Source organism: Arachis ipaensis, chromosome B5 (genome assembly GCF_059453495.1).
Source record: "Arachis ipaensis isolate K30076 ecotype BB chromosome B5, ASM5945349v1, whole genome shotgun sequence".
Lineage (NCBI taxonomy): Eukaryota > Viridiplantae > Streptophyta > Magnoliopsida > Fabales > Fabaceae > Arachis > Arachis ipaensis.
The window spans coordinates 18,331,174-18,342,667 of record NC_142440.1 but is presented as its reverse complement, the minus strand read 5'-3'; the positions used below and the strand labels follow the sequence as shown (position 1 = coordinate 18,342,667).

Below are 11,494 nucleotides of genomic sequence, written 5' to 3'. Positions count from 1 at the left end.
CATGATTGAGTGGGACCATTCCATAATTGAATATTGGTCTCCGCATTGATCGAGAGATGTCATCTAGAGTCTCACACTTTTCACCTGTCCTATTAGGAGATAACCATTATCCATAAGATGTGACTTATCAGCTGGGTTTTAATGTTGATGGAGATCGTGTTAATGAATGCGTGAGTGGATAGGAACAGTTCTACGATGGACATTGTATGGAGGACTTATGTCAAACGAATAATACTCTTTTTTATATCAAATGATTTTTGAAGATGAAAAAATACATTGATAATTTTATTTATGTTAGAAAATTTAGTTTTAGTTTCATAATTAACTAATTGGATAATTTAAGAAAGTACATTATTACTACTCGTTAATTTTTTATTAAATTGATTTATTTATTTTTAGTTTTAATATCAAGCCAGGACTTACATTTTGCTATCTACTGGATTTGTAACAGTTAGTTGATAGTTTCTTTTTATAGTTAAACGAGAATCTCTTACCACATCTTCGAGTGCTGATCACATATCATGATATCAAGGTGGTAGATAAAATAAATAAATAAATACTTGACGAATGAATTTTATTTATAAGAAACATGAAGATGGGATGGGGCAAAGGTTCCAATCAAGTCCAACATTATACATAAAAACTCAAACGGTGGAGTTTTGTTAGTTAACGTGTAGTAAAAGCTTTTTACATGGGCTTAAGAAAAGGAAAAATAAAGCATTTAAATGCGCATTAATCCTAAATGAGTGTGCTAATAGTCGTGTTTCCTGAGTATTTGAAATTTAACGGGCTTAAGTCGTGGTTGTGATCAAGATCTACCTTTCTAATCATCCACTTTCCATCTTTTCCTTTCTTCACATTGATCTTTGCAGAACATTTTGTGAATTGGGTCGGAAGAGTTGTCGAAATACTAGATACACGGCGATCCCCACGAGTGCATGCAAGTACCACATAATTTGGTCTCCCATCAAACCCTTTTTTCGAGGTCCTGATCTTCCAACCAAAACCAATTAGCCTGGCATACCTCTTGTAAAATGTCTGAACAGCTTCTAAGGAATCAAACTCCATTCTAGGAACTGGTTCTAGATGTCCATCGTCATCTCTCTCTGAGTAAACCTCAGCAACAGCTTCAAATGCAGCATCCCCTGACACATTGTTGCATGAATCCATATCCAACACTTTAAAGAACAGTCCACCTACATAAGCAAACAATTTATCAAAACGTTGTAACCAAATTAGGTGAAGGACAACGTTTGGACAACAGTTAAAGGTTGTCAATCCTCAAGGTCACTGTTTTAAACTGTGTAATCAGCCTACTTATGTTGCATCAACCATTTGGATGTGACTGTTTGCCAAACTCTATCTAAATACACAGGATGCTTGTACACTAACCTATCCTTTGTTACCAAATCAAGTCCAAAAATTACAACACTTAAATAAAAATAGAACCTTAACATTGTAACACCATAACACTCATAATTCAATTAATGACATCATTTTAAGGGGTTTTTTAAAAGAAATAATTATTTCCTAAAACAAATTAAAACCACTTAATTTACACATCCATTTTTTGAAAGTCAAAAACACTATTTAACAACTACTAAGAATACATCATCCGACTAATGAACACAAGATAATGCAGACACAAAGTATATCTAAAGACTACTGTTTTTTATTTAAATAAATAAAAAATATAATATTTCCAGGCATATGCAACTCTGGGAGTTTTTGCGTAAATGCCCAACAGGCTCTATTCCGTGATAGGGTGGCTGGTATCACGTAATGAAAGTTTGTCAGCCAATAAGCTTCATTATGGGCCACCATTATGCGAAATGAGGTGAAATATGATAGCGCAGCATCCTCCAGCAAAATGAAGCCTATTGTGCATTTGAGCAATGGCTCCCAGATTTTCGTATTCTTGGAAATATTCTATTTTTATTTTTTATTTTTTATTTTTTAAATTAAAAAAAAAACAAACAACTCTGACAACTAAGAACTCTTTAATACATGTGTAAAAGTTGAGAAGAGAGAGTTTTCTTGGAGAGAAAGAAAGCTTATGATGAAGCAGAGAAGAAGATGCAAAAGATGGATGAGAGCATTTGACTGAGAGTAATCTGAATATCATTATGCAGAATAGAATTACACATTCTAAACATCCCTATCTAGCTTTCTACCTTATATACATGTTAAGTTACACTACTTGACATAACTTTAACCAACTAACACTTGCTCATAACTAACTAACTAACAAATATCCTAACTGAATCTGCAGCCAGCTTACTGATGATGCATTTGGTAGCTTGCTTTATCAGGTAACATGTATGTGTAATACAATATTTTTAGTGGTTCACACATACATGTATTAGAAGGTTGCCGGTTGTCGAGCTGTTTATATAGCATAACTCTAATGTAAATATGTTCTACTCAAAATTGGTCAGTCTTCTGTTAGCCCAAAAAGAGAGAAGAAGAGATTGCACTAGCAAATACTTCTCTAATGCAAACTGCAATTTATTATAATTTCCAATTATTCTTTGGAATCCACCATCAATCATTTGAAAAAGGATGTCTCGAAAGAAAAAGAAGAAAATGAGTATTTATTCAGTTGAAGTTACAACAAATAGTTACCGGTTACAAGCTATTTTCTGATTAAGTTATAACAGTGTGAGAAGTTACAAGCTACTTCAGCTCACTTAATAGAACAGGAAATCATATACACTGGGATCAACCAATCAATAACAGCAAAAGACCCAAAAGAAAAGACATTCAAACATATCCTTAGTAAATAATGGTGCATTTAATGATGCAAGTCCTGGATCGATCTATTTATTCATTTGGCTAGCCATATTCATTCCTCATGTTAAGTCTCTCTTCCTTACTACTAATAATAACAATAAAAAAACAGGAGGGACAACCATGTAAGCATTTCACCTTACCTCAAGCAGAAATGTTACACCACCAAGCTAGTTGGTTATGTTCTATCACAGTAGAAACCCGAGCCCACCACACCACCACAATTTCTCTTCAAGTTACCCTGGAAGGGTAGCTTCTCTTGGAGAACTCAATTTGGGTGGCAAAGATTGGAGCCTTGCCCTATTTATATTAAACGGATTCCTATCGGTAAAAAGAAGCAAATATTGTTAATGGAGGGTATCAAAGGCGCTCATGTCAGCACTTTATGGTTACCATAAAAGCACCATTTAAGCTAAAAAAAATAAATAGTTCGAATAAGTGAACCTAGTGCGGGTCAACATGTGAAAGGCATAGGCTTTTCTCCCAACTTGTATGACTTGTAAACCAAATAACTTGTATGTGTAGTACTCCTCGGATAATACCGAAATATCTAATTTCTCCCTAGTTACCATCATACAGGTTCGTATCAGCCTTCTAGAGTTCTAGTCAACCACACTCTCCGGCCCAAGCAAGAAACTTATCCATCTAGTTAGTTACAAGCAAGTAGAATTTTTCCATACCTGATGAAGATTGGCCTTTGCCAATGTCTTTAATTCTTTGCAAAGAGGTAGAACCGCAAACATCCATTTCATTGAATTCCTTGTCTTGTTCATCTTTGACTAAAACATTAACCCTTTTATTCAATTCCTTTCTCAATTTGCAATTCTCAACCCTAAGCTTCTCAATGGAAGCCAAACTCGCATTCCTTGCATTCTCCAATTCACTGCATCTGATCCTAATCGTAGCCAATTCATCAGTTGCTTTGCTATTTTGAATCTCCAACTCTCGATTCTTGTTCCTTAATTCTTCAATAATAGCATTGTTCTTATAATCATTCAACCCGCTCTTCTTCACTTCCTTCAGCAACATTTCGTAACCCTCTTGTGTTCTCTCACACTTGTGACAACGCTGCCCCTCCTGCTTCGTCTTCAGCTCCGATTCCAGTCGAAGCCTCGTTAGCCTCTCTAATTCGATCTGTTCATAAAGTGGACTGATCTCAGCTTTGTGTTTGGCATCTCTGGCCAACAAAACCTCTTCAACGGTGTCAAAATCGGCGCGCAGAACTGAAATGAGCTCGGAAATGGACATGTCCTTCAAGCTCCTGCGGCCGATGGAAGCGAAGGTGGGAGAGGAGCTCGTGGCGGTTTCGGGCTGCAGGTCCATGACATAGAAGAGGTGGTAGAAGTTGCTGAGATTTGGAAGAAAGAGGAAAACAAAGGAAGTGGGGTTTAGTGACGGTAGTTGAGGTAGGATGGTGAGATGAAGTGAACACGAGTTAGTTGAAGAGGAACATTGAACTTCACTCTAGTGTTTTAATGGGGCTCATTTTTATTTATTAACATTTGGAGTGCCTTTGGTGTTATTCCCCCCGGTTTTGATGTGAATTCGTGTTTTATTTGAATATTAGACATAGGCTTAAATCGCTGCCAGCGATTTGTGGAGGAACGGAAACCGACAAAAAAAAACTAGAAAAAATGGGAGGGGCGATTACTGCACAGGTGTAGGGAGGTTTTTTTTAATAGAACAAAATGGTAGTGGCGACTTGAGATATGGTGGGGGCGACTTGATGTATGAAGGGGCGATTTGTCCAAAAAATAAAAAAAAATGAATTGCATCAACTACAAATAAGGTCTCAGCCAGGTTTCACATTTATCTTCTTCGTTTTGTTGTTCTTCTTCTCACTCTATGTCTATTTTTTTTTCATTCAGGTAAATTTGTTGTTATTGTATCTAATTTTTTTAAAAAAATATTGGAAAAAAATGGGTGATAGAATTCGTTTAAGAGTGTATTATAATGGCCAAATTTTATTTCAGACATCTGAGGGTGTAAAATTTATGTGTGAGAAGCCATTTGATATTAGGGGTGTACGCGGATCGGATCGGATCGGATATGGCTGAAAATTCGATCCGATCCGCACAATTCCCATCAGATCGGATCGCATATGATATCCGCATTTTTTAATGTCGGATCGGATATCGGATATATCTGCATAATTGAACCTTCTCTTTTTAATCATATTTCTATGTAAAAAATTCAATCAAAATATTTCTTTCACACTTTTAAACATATTTATTCCTAAAATGTTTTTAATCAAACTTTTCCTAAATAACAAAAATAAAATAATACAATATATGAATAATAATTACTAACTAAAACATACAAACAAGTAAATATATATATATATAGTTATTATTGTGCGGATCCGCGGATCGGATACGCAGATATCCGCGATCTGATCCTTAAAGGGTGCGGATCGGATCCGCAATTTTCGGATCGGATGCGGATATTTACCGCGGATCTGCGGATACGATCCGATCCATGAACACCCCTATTTGATATTGTTGTTCCTTTCACCATATTATTTGAAGAACTAAAAGGTATAATTTGTGAAAAGGATAGATCTTCAGATATTGAAAAGAGTGACTAGTGTTGTGTACAGATATCCTTTAATAGTATTTGGAGGATTCATACAATTCGAGATGAAGTATGTCACTGATGAAGCAACAATGCAAGAAATATTTTCAATATATCACGAAAGTCGACCAAAAGACTTTCTCATCGAGCTATACGTTGAGTTCGAACACTTGACTTATGGTGTTGAAGAAGCCGATAGAGACATGGATTGGGAAGGCTACAATAGTGAAAGCGAAGATGAATTTGAAGGCAACTATGAAATAGATGATCCAAACGTAGATGGAGACGATGTTCATTGCATTAATGAGCCAGATGTAGAAGAAGTGGCAAATGTCCTAGCAAGTCAACATCCATTTGGGGAGTCGTCTTTTATGCGCGCTTTGGACCTTGCAGCGTTGAATGCACCAGAGTTTCCTGAGTATGTGACTGTTGGTATGTGAATATGATATTAAGAGAGTAGATATGTTTTCTGTACTATGAGATGATGATTCTACCGAGGTTGGTAAATCATATTGTATAATTACTTTTTGTGATATTGTTGCAGACCCACCTATTGTTGTAGACAGTGAATTTGTTATTGGGATGGAATTCAGTTCCAGAGAAGTTGTGGTTGCAACCATCAAAGACTATACAATTTGTAGAGGAGTTGACTATCAGGTATACGAGTCTGAGCCAACAATATTTTATGCCAAATGTGTACAATATGGCAACAATTGTGATTGGCTTATCAGGGTAAGTTTGATCCGAAAGAAATATTGTTGGGAAATAAGACGTTATAACGGTAGCCACACTTGCACCAGATCTACCATTTCTCAAGACCACTGCAAGCTGGACTCAGACACAATCGCAGAAGTGATAAAGCCATTAGTTGAAGCTAACCCATCTCTGAAAGTGCGATCTGTGATTGCAGATGTGCAAGCAAAGTTCAATTACACCGTGAGCTATCGCAAAGCATGGTTGGCAAAACAAAAAGCAGTGGAGAAGATTGTTGGTCGTTGGGAGGCCTCATATGAAGCTCTGCCAATATGGTTTAAAGCTATGTGTAACAAAGAACCATCAGTAGCTGTTCAGTTCGAAATGTTCCTGTTTATCGAGGAGATGAGTTGGATCAGGATACCCGGGTATTACAGCATGTGTTCTGGAGTTTTTACCCTTGTATTAGAGCATTCAAACATTGCAAACCAGTTGTGCAGGTAGATGGCACACACTTATATGGAAAATACAAGGGAGTTCTGATGGTTGCAGTATCACAAGATGGCAACAAAAATATTGTGCCTATTGCCTTTGCCATTGTTGAAGAGGAGACTGCTGATGCATGATACTTTTTTCTTTCTAATTTGAGAAGACATGTCGTGATTCGCGATGGTGTGGGTCTTATTTCTGATCGTCATGAGTCCATTACTTCAGCCATAGCCCGTAGCAATGGAGCATGGGATCCTCCGAGAGCTATTCATATGCATTGTATTAAGCACATAGCAGTGAACTTTTTGAGAAAGTTCAAGGCACCGTACTTGCAAAAGCTTATTGTCAACATAGGTAAATAAAATTTAACATTATAGAATTTCGAATCTTTTTCGTTGTGTGTAAATGCCTAACGGTCGTTTTTTGAAATAGGCTATTCCAGCACAGTGCATGAATTTAATATGCGATACCAACGACTATGTGACCGCGGCGAGGTTTATACTCGGTGGTTAGATAGAACCCCTCGGCATCAGTATGCTTTGGCATTTGATAGTGGACATAGATGGGGACATATGACCACGAATCTAGTTGAGTGTATCAATGGCGTCTTGAAAGGGGCACGCAATCCTCCAGTGACAACACTTGTTAGAGCCACTTTTTACAGACTCAATGAATTGTTCACCAGAAAGAGGGCCGAGGCCGAGGCACGCATTAATGCTGGACATGTTTTTTCTGAAGTTGTTATGATTCGACTTGAAACAAACCAGCGAGCATTCGGAAACATTCAGGTTAGTATGTTTGACAGGCGGAATGAGGTGTTCGAGGTCCATGGGATGCCATCCGGTATGGAGTATGCAATCGATCTACGCCGCCGACAATGTGATTGTGGTGATTTTCAGGTGGATCGAATCCATGTCGCCATGTGTTTGAATATTGTGCGAACCAGCATCTTGATTGGCAAGTTTATGTGAATGAGGTTTACCGGATGGATGAGGTCAGAAAGGTCTATAGAGCTAGGTTTAGGCCATTGGAAAACCCAACTACATGGCCAGTGGTTGAAGGACCAAGGATGATACCTAATCCTAATCTCAGGCGAGTGTGCAAAGGGCGTCCAAAAATCACACGATTCTTGAATGAAATGGACATGCGCGAGATGTGTGCTCCTAGGCGGTGCAGGCTATGTGGTGCGGAGGGTCATAGTTGTAGTAGATGTCCTCATAGGGGTGGATCCAATATAGGAGGCAATGGACCAAGTAGTTAGTGATTAAAGTGATAATGTATGTAGTCACACCAATTCAGTGCTTCATGTAAATGCTTTACGTAGATCTAACTAAGAGTGCACATCAGTCAGAATTGAATTTGAATAGATCTAAATGAACAAAATATTATTTTAACTAAAATAACTTATTATAAAATAAAAATAACATGAACTAAAAATAGTAACAATTTTTCGATAGATAACATTTTTGTTTCTTGGATTATCTAACAGATTAAAAGTAGCACAGGAAAACTTATACTAGCTAGCATTTGCTAATAGTAGAAAACTTATACACATACGCCTAATTATTACTATGAATGACGATAAAAAAAATAACAAAGTCACGATAAAAAAAATAAGAAAGTCCTGAACAAAACAAACCATTACAACAATGAAATCCAATATAATCCATGTCTTTAAACACGATAAAAATAACTACAAAGTCTTGGAAGAAACAAACTACAATAACAACAAAGTTCAATATAGTCCATATCTTCAAACATGATAAAACAAAATAACAAAGTGTTGCATGAAACAAACCACAAAAAACCACCACAACAAAGGCACTCATACTACTTGCTAAACTTGTTCTTCACCGCCTTTGCCATACTCTTAATCTTTCTGCCAACATTCTTCTTGATTGTTGCCGGGGTATATCGGTTGCGACTTCTTCGCAGAGGATCATTCCGTAAGTCATAACCCTTATCCTGAGCACATCCAGCATCTATACAACAATACAAAACCATAATCACAGCTATATAGAGTTCCCTAAATGTGAATTAAAGATAAATCCTACCCAGAACACAACAAAAGCTTTACTAATAGATTTAGTTGTATGGAGTTAAAGTAAACACAATTTAAACTACCTGTCGCATGTGTACATGCATCCTCAACAACCCCATCATTATCATCATCATCCTCATCCTCATCAGTGTTGTCGTCATCATCATCAGCATCCTCGTCATCACTGTCATCCATCCTATCACGGGGTGCATTCACTACGGTGCGTATAAAGGCATCTGCCTCCAGCTCCTCGTCCTCTGCCTCGACCTTCTCTTGAATTGTTGCTGCAACTGTGTTAAGATCAAAACGAGGTATGCTCCCACTAGGACCTACGGGACCAACAAATTCAACACCTCGGCCGAGACCACTCCTACCTGAGTCAAACGAGAAACGACCCCCAGATGGATCCCAGGAATGGCAAGACATCGATGGGATGTCAAGTGTCGAATCTAAAGACATGCGGCCAGACATCACTTCAAATGGCCTTTCGTATTGAGGTTGGAGAATTTGACTTTGACTTGGATAACTGCCCCAATGTGATTGATCTGTATCATCGAGAAACCTCCAAATTTGGTTCAGGGCGGCTTGATCCTCTTCAGGGATAAACCACCGTTGAACACCATCTTGGTTGTAAGAGGATACCTCAAGACCCTGTTGAACTTCTTGTTGTGGATGTACTTGTGACTGTGGTGGTGTATGCACTGGTTGGACACCAGGAGTATTGACTGTAGCCAATAGCAAGTGATCTGAAAATTGACATTTGTACCAACTCATATAAGACTCAAACGCATCAAAAGTAACAACCGCATTAAGATCAGTAAGTCGGCGATTAATGCGATCCTACCATATTGATATCCACTTATCGTGTGCTACAATCCAATTTAAATTTTTAGGTCCAGTCAACACATTGTTATGCGCACCGCCAAGATCTCTTGGGGCTCTCGGAATGCCTTGTTGCATACCAAACTATCTCGTCACCCTATTGGTTGGATGCCACTCCATACACTCAAATGAGATAAGAGAAACCGTTGCATTCCAACATAATCCGTCGTGACGAATATCGGCCGACACCAGGTGGGGAGAAATCCTATCTTCGTTGTATAAATCCCACACAAACTGCAACAACATGGCAAAAAATAAATTTTAGCTCAACAGATGCTAAGCATTGTAAAGAAAGATTAAATGACAACTAAATTAATATATGAATCTATACCCTAACAATATCATCCATTGTATCTAATAACTCCCTAAACCATCGTGTTGTCCAAATTCTATAATCATTCGACAGAAGTATCCAATCAACCCACCTGTCAAAACAAATTTCATTACTCAAGTAACTAACTCATTATGCGAAATGATTTAAGAGTCAAATTAAAAGCATCAATTTAAGACACTATGCACCACATTATACAAAGTAACACATACCGACAAGCTAGTGGAAACCGTGGAGTCCGAGGAACCGGAGCTAGAAAGGACATCCGCTTCCAAGCCCATATTTGGAGGAGAAGCACCGGACCATCTATGTCCTTACAATCAAAACGTGATGCTCGACACAGTGATCGATACAGATGGGCAAGACATGCCGAACCCCAGCTAAATTCCCTTATCCGGTGAAATTCACGGAGCAATGGCAGAAATTTCCAATGGACTCCGGTGCCAGATTTATCAAAGAATAGGATCGTACCAAACAGCATCATAATGTGAGCTTTTACATACCTTTGTATAGCAAAAACATCAGTCAAGTCTATACTATTTTTATACCGCCTAAGCCACATCAACTTAATGAAACTTTTCCGACAATCTTTCCCTGTGGGTGCACTTCCAAACTGATCCATACCCTCATCCATTAGGAGGCTTTGACTGCTTATCATTAACCCTGAAACTGGCATGCCATCGGACCGAAGGCCAAGAATCATTGCTACATCCTCCAATGTTATCATGCATTCACCAGTCAGAAGATGGAAAGTGTGTGTATTTGGATGTCATCTTTCAACCAAGACTGTCAACATTGCCGAATGACCTTACATTCTTCCAATGCGAGATATGTGTCCAAATCCAATCTCATTCAAAAGTTCAGTAGCAATTGGATCACATGGTTCTGGCACGTTCATATGCCTGGGATCCAATAATCTTGAACCCTGATAACCAAATAAAAAATTATGATAAGAATTAAATTTAGAGCATATATCATTAATTTTTTTCACACTTGGAATAAAAATACAACTTAAAATAAGCAAATTATAACTCTTTCCTTCATATTTTGAATGATTTATTTTTGTTAACATTTGAATACAATAGCTTCATATGTAAAAAGACTATTCTTAAACAAATTTAATTATTCATATAATTAAACTTATTAAATAACTTTTGCTAATTTTTTTCTATTTTAATTATCATTTTTTTTTGCAGTCCGAAAATTTATTTTTTCATTCAATTTTATTTTTTATCAAAAAATTTCCTTAAAATAAACCTAAGTTTCCAAAGTCCAACTGTCAAAAAATTATATATTTCTTTGTTCACAAAAAGATCATTTCCTAACAAATCATAAGATGAAAACTAAATGAACCTATACAACCTAACATTCATGATTTACTAGTATATAATCACACACTAAAATTCGTAAACTTATTTTTTTTAAAAATATTAATAATAACTTTTAATATTTTCATTCTAATACAACTTAACTTTTAATATTATTTCTATTTCTATTATACCTAAATATATTACAAAAAAACTATATCACAAAATCTAAAATTTTAACTAATCACATCAATTTTATATTAACCCTAAATATTTTAAAAATATTTCACTCTACTCTACATATGCTAACATTTTAACTAACTACAAACAATTTTTTAGTTATTTCAAAACATATACGTAAATATTATAGTACTAATTGCTTTACTA

The 11,494-nt window shown here is 36.8% G+C and overlaps 2 protein-coding genes across 4 annotated transcripts; one reads left to right on the top strand and one right to left on the bottom strand.

Annotated features, from left to right (window-relative positions):
* Positions 1 to 547: 547 nt before the first annotated feature.
* On the bottom strand, positions 548 to 4,113 carry LOC107643164 (uncharacterized). The gene is made up of 2 exons (XM_016346742.3): positions 3,471 to 4,113; positions 548 to 1,196 (listed from the first exon to the last, which is right to left on the bottom strand). The coding sequence occupies exons 1-2, from the start codon at positions 4,111 to 4,113 to the stop codon at positions 739 to 741; spliced, it is 1,101 nt and encodes a 366-aa protein (XP_016202228.1). The 3' UTR covers positions 548 to 738.
* A 177-nt stretch (positions 4,114 to 4,290) lies between these two features.
* LOC107640279 (uncharacterized) lies at positions 4,291 to 7,781 on the top strand. Of its 3 annotated transcripts, none has more exons than XM_088489007.1 (3): positions 4,291 to 5,796; positions 5,909 to 6,900; positions 6,979 to 7,781. In XM_088489007.1, the coding sequence occupies exons 2-3, from the start codon at positions 6,819 to 6,821 to the stop codon at positions 7,515 to 7,517; spliced, it is 621 nt and encodes a 206-aa protein (XP_088345133.1). In that variant the 5' UTR covers positions 4,291 to 5,796; positions 5,909 to 6,818; the 3' UTR covers positions 7,518 to 7,781. The 3 variants fall into 3 exon arrangements, with proteins under 3 accessions (XP_088345133.1, XP_088345131.1, XP_088345132.1); XM_088489005.1 differs by lacking the exon at positions 6,979 to 7,781 and having other exon boundaries at positions 4,291 to 4,579; positions 5,390 to 5,796; positions 5,909 to 6,806; XM_088489006.1 differs by lacking the exon at positions 6,979 to 7,781 and having other exon boundaries at positions 5,909 to 6,806.
* The last annotated feature ends 3,713 nt before the right edge of the window (positions 7,782 to 11,494 follow it).

Coding starts and splice junctions, on each gene's coding strand:
- LOC107643164 (XM_016346742.3), bottom strand. CDS start 4,113: ATGGACCTGCAGCCCGAAACCGCCACGAGCTCCTCTCCCACCTTCGCT. Junction 1,197..3,470: donor CAAAGGCCAATCTTCATCAG/GTATGGAAAAAT, acceptor TTGCTTATGTAG/GTGGACTGTTCTTTAAAGTG.
- LOC107640279 (XM_088489005.1), top strand. CDS start 4,521: ATGAAGGGGCGATTTGTCCAAAAAATAAAAAAAAATGAATTGCATCAA. Junction 4,580..5,389: donor TTGCATCAACTACAAATAAG/GTCTCAGCCAGG, acceptor TGTTGTGTACAG/ATATCCTTTAATAGTATTTG. Junction 5,797..5,908: donor TCCTGAGTATGTGACTGTTG/GTATGTGAATAT, acceptor ATATTGTTGCAG/ACCCACCTATTGTTGTAGAC.